General features: G+C 62.3%; 3 protein-coding genes and 1 long non-coding RNA gene across 5 annotated transcripts; 3 read left to right on the top strand and 1 right to left on the bottom strand.

Annotated features, from left to right (window-relative positions):
* Positions 1 to 54: 54 nt before the first annotated feature.
* Positions 55 to 4,362, top strand: LOC138829634 (alanine aminotransferase 1). Of its 2 annotated transcripts, none has more exons than XM_070026072.1 (12): positions 55 to 780; positions 1,817 to 2,014; positions 2,137 to 2,226; positions 2,319 to 2,427; positions 2,518 to 2,651; positions 2,773 to 3,016; positions 3,114 to 3,193; positions 3,263 to 3,399; positions 3,470 to 3,644; positions 3,730 to 3,885; positions 3,963 to 4,075; positions 4,144 to 4,362. In XM_070026072.1, the coding sequence occupies exons 2-12, from the start codon at positions 1,853 to 1,855 to the stop codon at positions 4,232 to 4,234; spliced, it is 1,491 nt and encodes a 496-aa protein (XP_069882173.1). In that variant the 5' UTR covers positions 55 to 780; positions 1,817 to 1,852; the 3' UTR covers positions 4,235 to 4,362. The 2 variants fall into 2 exon arrangements, with proteins under 2 accessions (XP_069882173.1, XP_069882172.1); XM_070026071.1 differs by lacking the exon at positions 55 to 780 and adding an exon at positions 789 to 1,173 and having other exon boundaries at positions 1,747 to 2,014.
* A 2,709-nt stretch (positions 4,363 to 7,071) lies between these two features.
* LOC138829636 (major facilitator superfamily domain-containing protein 3-like) lies at positions 7,072 to 8,993 on the top strand. Its single transcript, XM_070026074.1, has 5 exons — positions 7,072 to 7,878; positions 8,130 to 8,277; positions 8,365 to 8,489; positions 8,562 to 8,671; positions 8,751 to 8,993. The coding sequence occupies exons 1-5, from the start codon at positions 7,209 to 7,211 to the stop codon at positions 8,922 to 8,924; spliced, it is 1,227 nt and encodes a 408-aa protein (XP_069882175.1). The 5' UTR covers positions 7,072 to 7,208; the 3' UTR covers positions 8,925 to 8,993.
* Positions 8,994 to 9,225: 232 nt separating this feature from the next.
* LOC138829638 (ATP-dependent DNA helicase Q4-like) lies at positions 9,226 to 15,602 on the bottom strand. The gene is made up of 22 exons (XM_070026077.1): positions 15,519 to 15,602; positions 15,409 to 15,442; positions 15,230 to 15,327; positions 14,908 to 15,054; positions 13,896 to 14,648; positions 13,679 to 13,805; positions 13,461 to 13,571; positions 13,257 to 13,355; positions 13,082 to 13,174; positions 12,864 to 13,000; positions 12,302 to 12,385; positions 12,035 to 12,223; positions 11,771 to 11,953; positions 11,559 to 11,700; positions 11,224 to 11,486; positions 10,804 to 11,089; positions 10,600 to 10,729; positions 10,354 to 10,523; positions 10,097 to 10,277; positions 9,881 to 10,028; positions 9,613 to 9,721; positions 9,226 to 9,528 (listed from the first exon to the last, which is right to left on the bottom strand). Exons 1-22 carry the CDS (start codon positions 15,600 to 15,602, stop codon positions 9,404 to 9,406), a joined length of 3,693 nt encoding a protein of 1,230 aa, XP_069882178.1. The 3' UTR covers positions 9,226 to 9,403.
* On the top strand, positions 11,631 to 13,277 carry LOC138829640 (uncharacterized). Its single transcript, XR_011372678.1, has 3 exons — positions 11,631 to 11,717; positions 12,840 to 13,016; positions 13,118 to 13,277. It is a non-coding gene; the product is annotated as an uncharacterized lncRNA (long non-coding RNA).
* Positions 15,603 to 15,703: the final 101 nt, after the last annotated feature.

The following is a 15,703-nucleotide window of genomic DNA, read 5'->3' on the forward strand; positions in this document are numbered from 1 at the left end:
GGGCAGGTGGGGTGGCTGGGTTAGGGGCCTCCATGCCTGTGGGTGCATGCTAGGGCTTGCAGGAGGCAGCCTGTGCCGCTGTGTGGGAGAACTTTAGACACAGGCGAGAAGCTTAGTCTCCATCCACACCCTCCCTGGCTGCAAGCTGCTTCTTGTAGGCTCCTCTGTAACTCTGCTTTCCTGAGGACAGCAGGGGACGTTAGAGCCAGGGCCGAAGGTGACCAAACAGCATGGGGACTCCAGTCTGCCAGTGTTTCTCACAGGACTCGGGCTGGACAGCGAGCAGAATGGGAACAGGGCCATCGCCAGACACTTCCCAGGGGGATGGGTCCCTAGCCTGGCGTGCAACGTGACCTCGGGCCTGCAGCCGCCCAGCCGGGGTGGCACAGGGGACAAGCAGCCAGCCACTCGGGCATGGCTGGCTGGCACCGTGTGGCCCCTTCGGGCCTCAAGCTGGAGGGCCGGTCAGCTTCCGGGTGCCCAACGGCATGAGCTGCCATCTTGCCCTCTGAGCACCGGCCGGTCAGCCCTGGGGCCCCTCCCGCCTTCCTCAACGGTTGGAGGATTGGAGTCCTTGGCAGTTCTCGGGAAGGGCCAGGGGCTGGCTGCTGGCTAACTTTAGAGAGGGGCGGTGCAGCGGCCAAAGGTCTGCCTGCCACCAAAGCTGCCAGAGAGCGGCGGTGGCTGGCTCTGCCTGCGCCCAGCCCGGAGTAACCTGTGTCCTGGCCTGAGGACAGGAGAGGCAGGTCAGCGGGCTGGAAGGCTGCCAGGAGGTGCCAGGTGAGAGGGAGTGTGTCCGTCCGTCCGTGTGTCCCCCAGGCCCCCCTCAGGGCTCTGCATGTTCACTCTCCAAGCCTGGAGGGACAGGTGGCGCGGGCCAGGGCTCATCTTGGATTTGACCAGTTGCCTGCTGCATGGCTGAGCGGCCTGGCTCCCTGATCTTCAGGAATAGATGCAGCCTGTGGCCTTGGTAGCCAACCCTCCTGGGAATTACTAGCTCCCTGCAGGGCCAGCAGAGGTGGGGCTGTGAGGACCAATCATAGCTCACTTCCTGCTCCCTCAGCCAATCAGGAATGAAAGAGAAGGGTATCTTAGGTTATGTCTGGCAGGCAGGGTATGGCTCCAAGTGTAGCCCTGGGACGCTGCATTGAAAGGGCATGTGGGCAGTCCAGGGTGAGTTGTCTGAAGGTCCAGTGTCAGCCTGCCCTGTCTCCAGTCCCCTGCCCCTCCTCTCAACCCCTTGTAGTGCTGATCTGGGACCAAGGTCCGAACTATAGCACCCTTGCAGCCTTCAGGCATGGCTGTCACCATGTAGAGCGGGGTCGGAGCTCTCTGCTCTCCTCCCCCAGGGTCTTAAGGCCTGTCTCAGTTTCCTAGGAGACAGGTTGGCCGGCTCAAAGCAAAGACAGGGGGTGAGAAGTCCTGGCCTCTGCTGGGCCCTGCTGGGGAGATCTCCAGCAGCCCCTGGCCCCATTCTCGCCTTGGGGGGCCATCCTGGCACCTCCTCCCACCCTGCTGAGCTCTCAGGCCCACTGGCCCCAGTGCTGAGCTCCCCCCTCTCCTGGCACCCAGTCTGCCCGTGCGGGTCTCCTGCTCCCCTATCACGGGGACTCTGAGAGGTTCTGGGCCTCACCCCAAGCCCCGCCCGCTGCCTCACCCACTCCCTGTGGCTCCCGAGGGCAGAGCTGTGCCTGGCAGTTGGGGTTGGCCCGGGCTGCTTCAGCTCCTCAGTCCTTTCCCTTTCAGTGGGGCCGCAGGCTGCTATGAAGAGGCTGCCGTCTTGAGTGCCCGCACCAGGGATCCCTCCTCCCCTCAGGTCTGGCTCCTTCCCTGCTGCCCCTTGAGCTGAGCCATGGCTCTGAGGGAAAGTGATCGAGGCCAAGCTCCAAGGAAGGGACTAAAGGAGAAGGTGCTGACGCTGGACACCATGAACCCGTGCGTGCGGAGGGTGGAGTACGCAGTGCGCGGTCCCATACTGCTGCGAGCCTTGGAGCTGGAACAGGAGCTGCGTCAGGTATGAGCGTGGGCCCCATGCTATCATTCCTGGGCTCCTGGGCTACTGAGTTTGCCCCAGGCCATGTGGGGTCTAAGAGCTGTGAGAGTGATAGACAATATGGCTTCCTGCTGCTCTTGCAGGGTGTGAAGAAGCCCTTCACGGAGATCATCCATGTCAACATTGGGGATGCACAGGCCATGGGGCAGAAGCCCATAACCTTCCTGCGCCAGGTGGGGCCGCTGTGCTGCTTGTCCCGTCCCGGTCCTGTGCCCCCCCCACCCCACCCCACCCCACCCCCGACCTCAGCACTCTGTTGCCCTAGGTCTTGGCCCTCTGTGTTCACCCAGCTCTCCTGAGCAGCCCTGACTTCCCAGAGGATGCCAAGAGAAGGGCTGAGCGCATCCTGCAGGTGTGTGGGGGCCACAGCATAGGTGAGTACCGGCACCAAACTGCGTCCAAGCCCCAGGGCCTCCTCGCAGGCCTGCAGAGGCCCAACCTTGCCCTCCCCTCCCCGAGTCTAGGAGCCTACAGCGTCAGCTCTGGCATCCAGATGATCCGAGAAGATGTGGCCCTGTACATCGAGAGGCGGGACGGAGGCATCCCCGCAGACCCCAGCAACATCTTCCTGTCCACAGGGGCCAGCGAGGCCATTGTGGTAGGCTGGGCGAGGCGTGCGATGCCCAGCTTGGCTCAGTCTGGTCTGGCTGCAGCCGCCCGCGGCGGGAGATGGGTGCAGACCTGGTCCAAACAGTCCATGCCATCCGTCCTTCTCACAGACGGTGCTGAAGCTGCTGGTGTCCGGCCACGGATGCACGCGCACTGGAGTGCTCATCCCCATCCCCCAGTACCCGCTCTACTCGGCCGCACTGGCCGAGCTGGATGCTGTGCAGGTGGACTACTATCTGGATGAGGAGCATGCCTGGGCGCTCGACGTCTCTGAGCTGCGGCGTGCCCTGCGCCAGGCCCGTGACCACTGCCACCCACGCGCACTCTGCGTCATCAACCCAGGCAACCCGACCGGTGCGCTGCCCCTGCCCCTGCCCCTCCCTTCCTGGTCACTGTTCTTGGACCTGAGCTGTGCCCGAGTGACGGCAGTGCTGCTGTACTCATACCCCAGGGCAGGTGCAGACCCGCGAGTGCATCGAGGCCATTATCCGCTTCGCCTTTGAGGAGGGGCTCTTCCTGATGGCTGACGAGGTGCGCGCCGGGCATGCTGAGGCGGGGCGGCAGCAGGCAGCCAGCCCGGTGACCGCAGTCCCTCCGCAGGTGTACCAGGACAACGTGTACGCCGAGGGCTCGCAGTTCCACTCCTTCAAGAAGGTGCTCATGGAGATGGGGCCGCCATTCGCAGCGCAGCAGGAGCTCGCGTCCTTCCATTCCGTCTCCAAGGGCTACATGGGCGAGTGCGTGTGGCCGGGCGGGGGGCTGCAGGCCTCTCTCTCGGGCCCTGCTCAGTGTCCGCCTGCCCGGCAGGTGTGGGTTTCGTGGTGGCTACGTGGAAGTGGTGAACATGGACCCCGAGGTGCAGCGGCAGATGCAGAAGCTGCTGACTGTGCAGCTGTGTCCACCAGTGCCTGGCCAGGCCCTGGTGGACATGGTGGTCAGTCCACCTGCCCCTTCCGACCCCTCCTTTGCACAGTTCCACGCGGTGAGTGGTGATGGCCGAGGGCCAGGGCGGCTCAGGGTGGTGCCGTGTTCCCAGATGGCTGCGATCACCCCCTCTGTGGCTGCAGGAGAGGCAAGAGGTGCTGGGCCAGCTGGCAGCCAAGGCCAGGCTCACCGAGCAGATCATCAATAGCACTCCGGGGCTCCGCTGCAACCCGGTGCAGGGCGCCATGTATTCCTTCCCGCGAATTGAGCTGCCCCCACGCGCCGTGCAGCGTGCACAGGTGGGTGCAGGGCTGGCCGGGCAGGGAAGAACCAACGAGACTCTTGGCTGACCTGTGCCTTCTGCACCCACCTCCAGGAGCTGGGCCTCGCTCCAGATATGTTCTTCTGCCTGTGCCTCCTGGAGGAGACCGGCATCTGCGTGGTGCCCGGGAGCGGCTTTGGGCAGCGGGAAGGCACCTATCACTTCCGGTGAGGCTCAGCCCACACAGTCGGCTCCTGGCCATTGTGCCTCTTGGCTTACCATTGGCTCCTTTCAGGATGACCATCCTGCCCCCCATAGAGAAGCTGCGGCTGATGTTGGAGAAGCTGAGCCATTTCCATGCCAAGTTCACTAGCGAGTACTCCTGAGGTCACTGCCCTGGCCTGAACACGGTTCCAGGGCTCCTGGAGCCCCAGGAGCCCGCAGTCCGTCCTGGCTTTGCTTACAGGCTGGGCACCGGACTCCGGCTCTCTAATAAAGCTGGATGCTGTTCTGACTCTGGGTGCAGTGTGTCCACTGATCTGCTGAGGGCAGCCTCTGGCCTCTGTGCTTGGACTCCCCCAGGGACTCGGGGCTGCTCTGGAGGAGTGCTCAAGGAGGGCTTCTCAGCTAGCCTCCACCCAGCCGTCTGAGAGACAGGCCACTCCATGAGCTGGGTACATGGGAACCCATTCAGATAAAAATAATTGACTGGTAAGGAGTGTGAGGGCAGGAAGGGGCACCTGTGCCCCCTGGGGCTGCCTAGTGAGTCAGGAGGAGAGGGGTCACAGGGGATTCTGGGGACAGGGGTCCCAGAGGAGCAACATCAAAAACAACTGTCATCCTACCTACTCAGGAGGCTGAGATCTGAGGATCACAGATCAATGCCAGCTCGGCAGGAAAGTCCCTGAGAACTCTTACCTCCAATTAACCACCTGAGGGACAGCGCCCAGGCCCAGAGTTCAAGCCCCACGACTGACTGACCGACACACACACACACACACACACACACACACACACACACACACACACACACACACACACACACACACACACACACACACACACACACACACACACACACACACACACACACACACACGAAACAGGCTGGGCCCTGGTGGTTCACGCCTGTAATCCTACCTATTCAGAAGGTCAAGAGCTGAGGATTGTGGATCAAAGCCAGCCTGGGCAGGAAATTCCATTAGATTCTCATCTTCAATTAACCATCAGAAAATCAGTAGAATTGTGGCTCAAAGTGGTAGAAAGCTAGTCTTGAGCAAAAAGACCTCAGAGATAGCTTCCCTGTGCTGACCCACAGGACAAAGCTTCTGGCCCAGTTTCTACCTGGAAGCATGGAAGTCATTTTGTGGCCTAGGGACAGCGAAAGCGATAGAGGGAAGAGAACAGCCCAGGGGAGGGAACGTGAAGGCCTGTCGTAGGCAGGGCAGACATGCAGGCCACCCCGGTGGACACGGTGATCCCATTGATTCATAGATTTATTTCTAGTTGTGCTAGGGTTGACCTGGGGCTGACTGGGCTATGTCCCGGCCCTTTTTATTCACTTTGGGCTGGTCCTGTGGCTTGAACTCAGTGCCTGGGTGCTGTCCCCTAGCTTTTCCATTCAAGACGTGCTCTGTCACTTGCGTTACAGCTCCACTTCTGGCTAATTGGAGATAAAATCTCATGGACTTTGCTGTTCTGGGTGGTTTTGACCTGTGATCCTCAGATCTCAGCCTCCTGGGTTGCTATGATTACTGGCGTGAGCCACAGCGCTCCCTCCCATTGCTTTTTTTTAAATACCAGTCCTGCCTGAGCTGTTTGCTCAAGGCTAACACTCTACCACATGAGCCATAGCTCCACTTTTGGCCTTTTTAAAAGTAGTTTGAGTATCATGCCCAGGCTGGCTTTGAACTGCTGTTGTCAGTGGCCTGAGTAGTCAGGAGTACAGGCTTGAGTCATGGGTGCCCAGCTACCATACTTTTATTTATTTTTTATTTTTTTATTTTTTTGGGTCCGGTTGTGGGGCCTGAACTCTGGGTCTGGGTGCTGTCCCTCAGCTCTTCAGCTCAAGGCTAGCGCTCTACCACTTGAGCCACAGCGCCACTTCCGGCTTTTTTCTTTTGTGGTGCTGAGGAATCAAACCCAGGGCCTCAGGCATGCAAGGCAAGCGCTCTTCCACTGAGCCACCTTCCCAGCCCCTGATACCTTTTATTTTGAAGCCGGTCTCTTCCTAATCGGGCCATGGACTTACAATTCTGCTCCCAACCCCTGATATTTGGACCTGTGGGCATGAGTCCCATTTGATAGATAAGCAAGCTCAGCTCTGAGAATAGGTGTGTCGGCACCACAGTGACTCAGCAGCCATGGGCGGGCACGGACTTTCGTGTCTGCCAGAATACTTGGACTTGGCAGCTGGCCAACGCCTCCAGTGCTGCCCCTTTGTAGGATCCCCCCTCCATTTCACCCCATCACCGTTTTGGAAGTGGTTTTTTTGTTGGTTGTAGGGCTTGAACTCGGGCCTAGTCACTGTCCCTGAACCTCTTTGTGCTCAAGGCTAGTGCTCTACCACTTCTCATTTTTGAGTAATTGGAGATGTCTCATGGGCCCTTCCTGCCCGGGTGATTCAGATTTCAGCCTCCTGAGTAGCTAGGATGATGGGTGTGAGCCACCGGTGCTCAGCTGGAAGTTTTTGGGGTTTTTGGTTGGTCGTGGGCCTGGGCGCTGTCCCTCAGCCCTGCAGCTCAAGGCCAGCGCTCCACTGTTGAGCCCCGTGCCTCTTCCGGTTTTCTGGTGGTTCATTGGACACAATAGCCTCATGGACTTTCTCCCACCTGGGCTGGCTTTGAACCGCCATCCTCAGATCGCATGCTTCTAAGCAGCCTGGATGCGGCGTGAGCCGCCGATGGCGGCTGCTGTGGACTTCTCTCCAGATGGAGGAAGGCCGCCTTTGTGAGCCTCGCCTGGCCGTGGCGCCGGCCGGCTTGGTCCGACATCCTCTGGCATCCTCCACCTCCTCCGCCCTTGGGCCACCGCCTGGTGGCCCAGGAGGAGCAGGGTGCCCCGGGGGCGCTGGGCAGAGGCCGGCAGCTGCAGGCAGGGCCACCCGGAGCGGTGACCCTTCGCTGGGCGGCCGCGGTGCCCAGGCCGGCCGCTGGGGGCGCCCGAGGGCCGGCCGAGCGACGCTCTGGGCGCGGCGGTCTCCGTGGTCCTCGAGCCGGCCACCGTCCCGGTGTGCGGCGCGGCCCGGCCGCTCCGAGGCTCCGCGGACCGAGGGGAAGGCCGCAGCTCCCGCCCCCGGGGCTCTGCGGCCGCCGGGCCCGCGGAGGCCCCGCGCGGACCCCCGGCGCCCACCCACCCGCCATGCGCGGGAAGCTGCTGCCGCTGGCCGGCCTCTACCTGGTGCAGGGCCTCCCGCACGGGCTGCAGTCCGGCCTGCTGCCCGTCCTGCTGCGCGCCCGCGGCCTGTCCCTGGCGCGCGCGGGCCTGGCCAGGGGGCTGCACGCGCCATGGCTGCTCAAGCTGGCCTGGGCCCCGCTGGTGGACAGGCGGGGCTCCCCGCGGGCCTGGCTGGCGCTCAGCACGGCCGCCCTGGGCCTGCTGTGCGGGCTGCTGGCCGCGGTGCCCCCCGCCCTGGCCGGCCGGGCCGGCCTCCCCGCCGCCGCGGTGGGACTGCTGCTGCTGCTGAACCTGGGCGCGGCCGTCCAGGACGCGGCCCTGGACGCGGTGGCCGTGCGGCTCCTGGGGCCTGGGGAGCTGGGACCGGGCAACACCGTGCAGGTGGTGGCTTACAAGCTGGGATCGGCGCTGGCCGGCGGGGGACTGCTGGCCCTTCTGCCCAGCCTGTCCTGGCCTCTGCTCTTCCTGCTGCTGGCCGCCACCTACTGGCTGGCCGCCGCGCTGGCCTGGGCCGCGCCAGCTCTGCGCGGGCTGCCTGGGCCTCCGTCCTCCGGGCCCTCCCACCCCCCGCGGGACGTGATGGCAGTGCCTGGGACCTTGTGGACAGCAGGCTTTGTACTCACCTACAAGCTGGGTGAGTCCCCAGGAGCTCTGGGCCCACAGAGGGGCTGCCCTCCTAGGGCCTCGGCTTGGCACCCAGGCCTTGCCTCTTGTTCTCACTAACCTCCGCCTGCAGCCTTGGAATTGTTCTGGTGTTGCTTCCCAGTGATCCCGGGCTTGGCCAATGCCTACTGCCCTTTCTCTCCCAATGTGTGGCCCCGTAAGACGAGGCAGAGTAGGAGTTTGGCAGGTATGGAGACCTCCCTTGCTTATGGCTTCTTGCAGGTGAGCAGGGTGCTGGCAGCCTGTTTCCACTTCTCCTGCTGGACCGAGGAGCTTCTGCCCTGGAACTGGGGCTGTGGAACGGCTTTGGTGCTGTGGTGTGCTCCATTGCTGGCTCTGCCTTGTGTGGGGCCCTCCTAGCCAGGCACTGGTGAGCCCTCCCCAGCCAGCTGGCTTGCTCCCTTTCCTACCCCCTACCTGGAATCCTGACCTGACCCAATTCCCACCCTCACCCTAGGCAGCCACTTTCCCTGCTCAAGTCAGTGCTGTGGCTACGGCTTGGGGGCCTGGCCTGCCAGACGGCCCTGCTCTTCCATTTGGACGCCCCAGGGGCCAGCCTGGCCACTGGCACGGCCCTGAGCAGTAAGCCGCCACCCTGGGGGAGGGTGGGGAGGGGCCGGGAACCCTGGGCACTGCTGACCTCCGCCCTCCCAGGAATGGCCTTGCTGAGCCTGTGTCTGCAGCATTTCCTGGGGGGCCTGGTCACCACAGCCACCTTCACCGTGATGATGCACTGCAGCCAGCTGGCACCAAGGACGCTGCAGGTAAGCAGATGTGGCAGGGACACCTCAGGGCTTCACGGCTGGGAAGCCATGAGGCCCTCACCCAGGCTCCTTCCCATAGGCCACACATTACAACCTCCTCGCCACCCTGGAGCTTCTGGGCAAACTGCTGTTGGGTGCCCTGGCTGGAGTGCTGGCCGACAGCCTTGGCCCGCACCCCTGCTTCACTCTCTTCCTTACACTCTCAGTCCTACCTCTTCTGGGCCTGGGCCTGGCACCCAGCACCCTGGCCTGAGTCAGATCACAGGACTGCCAATAAATCCCCACGCGCATGGCTTCGTGTCTGGAGCATTATGAGATGCAACTGACTTTGCTTTATTCCCGGCTTCTCCTTGGGTGGAACCCTACTGGCGAGGCACTGGTGAGCCGTCCCCAACCAAATCTGCTCCTCCCACCCCCCACCGGGATTGCTCCCCTCTGACCAAATTCCCACCCTAACCCTAAGCAGCCATTTTCCCTATTAAAGTCAGGGCCGGGGTTAGGGCCTGAGGGCCTGTCCTGCCAGATTGAGGGTTGTCATCAGAAAGAAGGGCCTGTAACATCACTGTGTGTTTTATTCTGCGTTTTGGAGCCTTCTTGTCCCACCAATGCTGGTTTGTTTTGTCTAGTGGTTACTGAGGGCCACTGTTGTCTTGATGAGTCACACGCCTGACGCCTCCGTGGAGTGGCCACAGAGCCCAGGCTGTGTGGGGTGATTCCCCCTGTGCAGGGCGGTCACCTGTACCTCACCAGAAGCTCCTCTGTGGCTAAGCGCATCACAGCACGGAAGCTCACGTGCAGGTACTTTCTCCAGAAGCGTCGGTCCCGCCCATAAACCTGGGCTGGATAGCAGGGGCTTCCTAAGGGGGAGCAGAGACACAGTCTGACTGCCTTGGTCCCAGCCACCGGTCCCTGCCCCGCATCTGGAGGCCTCTCGTCCTCACCAATGCCATGGAAGATACGGGCCACAGCCCGGCCTGAAAAGCTTTGCTCTGGCCACAGTGACAGGAGCTGACGGGTGTCTCGGCGGATCTGGTCTTCCCAGTCCTGGACCTGTGGGCGGGAGGCACACCATCTCCCTGGAGCTCCCAGCCAAGCTTGGAGCAGTCTAGGAAGCCTCAAGCCAGAGAAGGCAGGGGTCAGACTATGGGGTGCAGTGGGTCTGCTGCTCCCCGCCGCCTCAGCAATCACCTTCAGGGGGACTACGCTCACCTGCGCTTGCCCGGGCTCTGAGCCCTGCTCTTCCTCCACACCCTCCTCTTCATCTTCCTCAAAATAGTGGCTGATGAGGGCCTTTAGTCGGGTGTTGCGCTCCTGGTCAGGCTGCTCCAGACAGGGCCCACAGCTGGGGAAGGCCACGCTGGGGGTGGGACACACCTGTCAGAACTGCCCCGGGGTCAACGTGGCGCCCCCCTGGGTCCTCCCCACCTGTGAAAGGTCTCGAAGATCCGGCGCAGACGGGCCAAGGCCTTGCGCTCCCGGGCCTGCACACAGTTATGTAGGAAGTCGCAGATCTGGTCCTTTTGCTCAGCTGTCAAGTCTCCGGGGCTACGCAGGTGAAAGGCCAGCTCCCTGAACTCCACAAGCACCCTGGTGCCCCGCAGCGTATCTGTTAGAAAGTGTGTCAGACACAGGTGGTGGGCAGGGGACAGGCCGAGCCCAGGGTGGGGGAGGGGTGGGCACACCTGTCCTTGGCCCGGGGTCCCGCTGCAGCTGGCGGAGAGCCCGCTGCACAGAGACGAGCTCCCAGCCCATGGAATCCGCGAGCTCCACCACGTCGAACTGCAGGGAGCAGCTGCCCCCACTCGCATCCTCAGGCGGCCACCTGGCCCAGCATGCAGCCACAAGGGGCGACCTGGCCAGGGAAGCTGAGATATAGTTAAGAGTCCTGGTCCTCTGCCCTCAACCTCAATGGGACGGGGTGTGCTCACTTGTGGGCCAGGTGGGCCAGCCGGGTGCGGCCCCCAGGACAACGCAGGTGACACTGAGCGTAGACGGCTGGCAGCAGCTCCAGCCAGCGCCGGGGGTGCAGCTCCAGGTAACACAGTAGAGTCTCAATGGCTGTGGGCAAAGCAGGGCTAAGGGCGCGTGGGTAAGGCCCCTCCACGCACCCCCCATCTCCCTTGGCCCCTCACCCTCCTCTGGCAGGTCCAAGGCCTGCACCGTCGGCTGCACTGGGAGTGCCCGCTCATGGCCTGGGCATGCTGGTCCTGGCACACGAGTTGCTTGTTGGCCACTGGGCCTGGCCTTCGAAGGAGAGGACTCGGCCACAGGCCTCACGCCGGCGATATCCTCGGCTTGCTCTGGGGGCAGCCGAGGGCAGGCGCAGGGTGGGAATACCCGCTGCACCAGCTTCTTCACAACCAGGAAGTCAGTGCTGGCGGCGTGCACGTGTCGGCGCAGCTCCTGCAGGTCTTCACCCTGAAGCAGGAGAGTCACGTCCAGTCAGCACCTGGGGGCTGGTCTGGAACAGTGGGAATAAGGCAGCAACCAGGGCCCACGTGGTACGGGGGGAGGGCCGGCATCCAGGGTTGGAGTGGTGGTGGGATGCCCACCTGGGGATGCAGAAATAAGTGGCAGTGTGCGGGCTGCCCGTCACGGCCAGCACGCCCTACCGCCTGCACGTAGCTCTCGAAGCTGGGGGGCAGTCCCAGGTGCAGCACAGCCCGCACATCTGGCCGGTCCAGCCCCATCCCAAAGGCCACGGTGGCCACCACTACACGCAGCTGGCCCTGCATGAAAGCCCGCTGCACTCGCTGCCGCTCCCGGCTGCACATGCCAGCGTGGTACGCTTCAGCCACAGCTTCAGGGGCCTGACCTTTGGGCAAGGCAGACTGTGGTTAGTGGGCCCCGGCAGGCTGTGGCAGGCCCTGACCGCGCCTTTGCTCACCTCTAGGTCCTGGGCCTCTCTCCACACACAGGCATGTCCTAAGGAGCGCAGCAACCCTCTCTGTAGTCTCACGTCGGTTGCAGTAAACAATGACGGAATCCAGGGAACGAAACCGGTCACTCTCTAGTAGCGTCACCAGAGCCTGATGGAGAGCAGTAGGTGGGCACGGGAGGAGAAGCCTCCGTCCCAGCTCCTGGGGTGTGCTTGTTTACCTGTTCTGGGTCTCTGTCCATGGACACGGAGAGATGCAGGTTGGCGGGGATGGTGGGCGACGTACCGACGAGGTCAAGGTCTTCCGAGACACCCAGGTGCCCGGCCACATCACGGGCCGTGCCACGCGTTGCCGTGGCTGTGAGACCCAGGAAGCAGCGCACACCCAGCTGCTCCCGGAGCACCTGGGGCGGGAGCCACAGTGAGGCGCTCCTGCGTCTACCCGGCCTCACCCACTCCTTCCTCGATCCCCACCTGCGGCTTACTTTGCAGACACGAAGGTAGCAAGGCCGGAAGTTGTGTGACCACTGGGAGAGGCAGTGGGCCTCATCAATGCAGGCAAAGGCCACTGGCGGGAGCTGGGCAGCCTGGGGGAGAGTGCCGGGGCTTCTGGTCCCAGCCCCAACCAGGGCCTCCGGGGACAACAGCAGCACATGCACCTGGGCCGCCTTTACCTGCAGGAAGCGGTCAGGGTGGCGCTTGGGTGCCTGCCCCCTGCCCACGCTGTACACTGTGTGCAAAGCCCTCCTGACCTTCTTCAAGACAGACTCCTGCTGCTTCCTCGTCATTCCGGAGTGGAGACAGGCTACCTTCAGACAGGGGGGCAAGCCGGACACCTGTAGATACAGTGCTGTCACGGGATAGCCCAGACCTGGTAACCCCTGAATCCCTCCTGGGATGAAGGGTTAGGAGAAACCCCTGGGCCTGAGCTCAGGAATGCTGGGGCTAGGGACCTAGATGGTTGGGTGGGTGCCATTGGCTCAAACCTATAATCCTACCTAGCTACTCAGGAAGCTCAGGTCTGAGGATTGTGGTTTGAAACCTATCCTGGCAGGAAAGCCCATGGGACTCTTATCTCGAATTAGTCACCAAAATAGCCAGAAACGAAGCTGTGTCTGGTTCAAGTGGTAGAGTGCTAGCCTTGAGCACAAAAGCTCAGGGACAGCACCCAGACCCCAAGTTCGAGCCCCAGGACTACTAGCACACAAGAAAAGGAAAGAAGGGAAGAAGGCAGTTCTCAGTGGGCTCAGGAAACGAGCAGCAGCTCAAAGTTGTCAATGCATTCCCTAGGTGCTGAGGGCCTTGTCCACACACCTGGTCGTCCATGAGTGACAGGAGGGGCGAGACCACCAGCGTAACACAGGGACCACGCTGGCCATACAGCAGTGCGGGAAGCTGGTAACACAGGGACTTGCCAGCACCTGTGGGCAGCACCAGCAGCGTGGAGATGCCTGGACAAGAGAAAAGGTAGCTGTAAGATTTAGTTGCTTGCTAGACTACAGCGTTGCTCTGGCCTCAGGTGGCACACTCACCAGACAGGATCCGCATGATTGCTTGCTCCTGCCCAGGGCGGAAGGCTTGGTGCCCTAGCTGCTTCAAGGCCTGGAACACCTCAAGAGGGGTCTCTGTGGACACAGGCGTTGACCATCAGGGCCCTGAGTGTCTCCACCCATCAGTAAAGATCTGGAGCAGTAAGATTCTGCTCACCTGCCACCTGCCCTGAGGGCTCTGGTGGGTAGAGGGGCTGCACTGGGTGGGGAGGGTGGGGGGCCTGGAGCTGGGGCTCAGTAGGTTCTGTGTCCTCACCTGGTAAGGTAGACAAGAAGCTAATGTTACGGTAGCTCAGGGTTGGGCCAAAATCATCTTGGCACAGGAGCTACTGATTAGGAGCACCCCCTTCCCCTCACTCACCAGGGAGGTGGGAGTAAGTGGTGCCTGTCAACTGAGCAGCTTTGTCCAAAGCAGAAGAGGGCTGTACACCATCCTTGTCCTTGCTACCCTCCTTCTGGATGGTGCTTGGACCTGGGGTTAGGAACTGGTTGGACCCTTTGTTCGGAAGAAGTGCCCTTGTGTAGCACAGCACCATCTCTGCAGTGGTGGCTGACCCTTTCTCAAGGCGGCGGTCTTACCTGGCTGGGGGCAATGGGATGCCCAGTGGCCCAACTTCCCACACTGGAAACAAGAATCCTCAACTGTGGCTCTAAGTCTACCACCCCTAAAACGTTCCCCCTTTTTTTGCCACTTTTGCTTCTGGGCCTGGGGAGTAAACACAGGGAGAACCATTCAGAAACAGTACAACAGAGTGTCCAGGGGAAGGCAAATGCTTTCCCACCCTTCCTATCTCACCTGCTTTTGAAGGAGCCTGCCTCGAGGGGTCCTACCCCGCACAAAGCGTTTTTGCTTCATGTTGAGACGAACGTAATTACCCCTGTCAAGGCCAGCTCGTCGAGGGGGCGTGTGCATGTGGGCCATGACCTTGGCCTTCTCTGCCCTGACTCCACTTGAGCTGCTGTGCGGCTGGGGTGGATTCACCTCTATCTGTTCTTCTGGAGAGTCTTTCTCAAGTGCTGAAGCCATCGCCACAGCCCCCTCAGGCGCTGTGTGGCTGCCGTCCCAATGGCCCTGTGCAGGGCTCCCCCAGTTCTCCTTACTCCACTTCCACTTCTTTTTACTGTTGCTGAGCGGGGGGCTCCCCAAAGCAACCCTAGCTGCCTGTGGGGAAGAAGCCTCTGGGCCCGGGGGAGATGCCTCGGCCTGAGTGTCAGGGCCAAGAATGGCCAAATCACCCGAGGCCACAGAAGGTGATTCCTCTGCACCCAGGCCAGGCCAGCAGGCACTGGGGGCCTCCGGAAAATCAGAGGCCACGTTCTGACACCGCTGCAGCCAGTGGGGGTCTAGAGAGCCCAGACCAAGGCGCCGGGATGCCTGGAGCCGCTGGAGTCGGCCTGGCATTGGGTGGGGTCCAGAAGGCTGGAGAAATACATCACCAATCTCATCTGCATGGGTGGAGGTGGTCTTTGCATCTGGTGGCCTTGGAGTGGGCACCTTGGACAAGGGCCTTTGTGAAGACTGGAATCTTCTGCCCAGGGCTGGCCCAATCTGGGAGGTGGAAGATAAGACAGTAAGCAGGGACTTATGCCCATGAGTTGCTGTGGCAGGAGGCTGGGACAGGAAGCTGAAGGCAAGGGTTCCCTGAGCACATCTCAAGAGTACAGACCAGGCAATGTAGGAGCCTGCCCATCTGTACTTGGATATGGGGAAGGGTGGGCAGAAGGGGCACTTGGTGAACCTGCTCCTGGTCCAAAGGCAGCTCTGTGCCTGGCTTGGATGCACTGACCAGGCCACTGCCCCCTGTCACCTGCAGGGTGGTGTCCTTCAGATTAGCCTTGAGCCTCTTCCCATAGTCCTGAACAGATGATGCCCACCGGCTCTGCGCTACAGTAGGCTGTGGACTCTGGGTTGCAGCCCGATTCAGGTGGGGTCCCCAGCAGCTGGGCTCTGGTGCCTGCGGGAGACAGCAGCAGTCCACACGGAAGCAAGCCATGGGCGCGGATCACCCTGCCCCTTCTTCCCTCAAGTTCTGCCACGATAGAGGCCTGACTGCGATTGTTCACGGCGTCTGCCGCTTGGCCACGTATATAGGAAGCTGCCTGGGGAGCGGGGGTGACGGGGCTGGGTACCTCCTGGGTCACCGCGGGAAGCGGCGGTCCGGGGCTGCGGGCCGCGCCGCAGGCCTGACGCACAGCTTGTTTCAAAGTACGATACTCCCTGTAGAGGTCTGGGTGGGCGACAGCGGGTCAGGGTGCGGCCGAGACTCCTCCGTGCCGCCCGGCCCCGCCGCGCCCGGCCGCGGGCTCACCTCGGGTCTCCTCCGGCGCCGCCTCCACATCATCCTGCGGGAGGAGCGCGTCAGTGGAGGCCCCGGCCCCGGCCCCGGCCCGGCCCGGCCCCCGCCTGGCAGGGCCTCACCTGGCAGGGCCTCCGCCCGTGGAGCCGCGCAAACTCCCGCTCCCACGCCTGCAACCGGCCCCGCACGTCCCGCAGCCGCTCCATCCCGCCAGGCCTCCGCGCTCCACGAAGTTCCCGCCGCGAGAGGCCGCCAGCCAATGGGAGCGCGAGGAGGGCCGGGACCCGCGGCCAATAGTAGGCGTTTT

The sequence above is a fragment of the Dipodomys merriami genome, unplaced genomic scaffold (assembly GCF_024711535.1).
Source record: "Dipodomys merriami isolate MVZ:Mamm:240054 unplaced genomic scaffold, mDipMer1.0.p SCAF_174, whole genome shotgun sequence".
Lineage (NCBI taxonomy): Eukaryota > Metazoa > Chordata > Mammalia > Rodentia > Heteromyidae > Dipodomys > Dipodomys merriami.

What these genes read in the sequence shown, in the direction of transcription:
- LOC138829634 (XM_070026072.1), top strand. Translation starts at nt 1,853, where the DNA reads ATGGCTCTGAGGGAAAGTGATCGAGGCCAAGCTCCAAGGAAGGGACTA. An exon ending in TCCAAGGGCTACATGGGCGA is followed by an intron (nt 3,400 to 3,469) that starts GTGCGTGTGGCC and finishes CCTGCCCGGCAG; the next exon opens with GTGTGGGTTTCGTGGTGGCT. An exon ending in GAAGGCACCTATCACTTCCG is followed by an intron (nt 4,076 to 4,143) that starts GTGAGGCTCAGC and finishes GGCTCCTTTCAG; the next exon opens with GATGACCATCCTGCCCCCCA.
- LOC138829636 (XM_070026074.1), top strand. Translation starts at nt 7,209, where the DNA reads ATGCGCGGGAAGCTGCTGCCGCTGGCCGGCCTCTACCTGGTGCAGGGC. An exon ending in TGTACTCACCTACAAGCTGG is followed by an intron (nt 7,879 to 8,129) that starts GTGAGTCCCCAG and finishes GGCTTCTTGCAG; the next exon opens with GTGAGCAGGGTGCTGGCAGC. An exon ending in GCCCTCCTAGCCAGGCACTG is followed by an intron (nt 8,278 to 8,364) that starts GTGAGCCCTCCC and finishes CCCTCACCCTAG; the next exon opens with GCAGCCACTTTCCCTGCTCA.
- LOC138829638 (XM_070026077.1), bottom strand. Translation starts at nt 15,602, where the DNA reads ATGGAGCGGCTGCGGGACGTGCGGGGCCGGTTGCAGGCGTGGGAGCGG. An exon ending in CACTTACTCCCACCTCCCTG is followed by an intron (nt 13,356 to 13,460) that starts GTGAGTGAGGGG and finishes CTACCTTACCAG; the next exon opens with GTGAGGACACAGAACCTACT. An exon ending in GCCCTCAGGGCAGGTGGCAG is followed by an intron (nt 13,175 to 13,256) that starts GTGAGCAGAATC and finishes CTGTGTCCACAG; the next exon opens with AGACCCCTCTTGAGGTGTTC.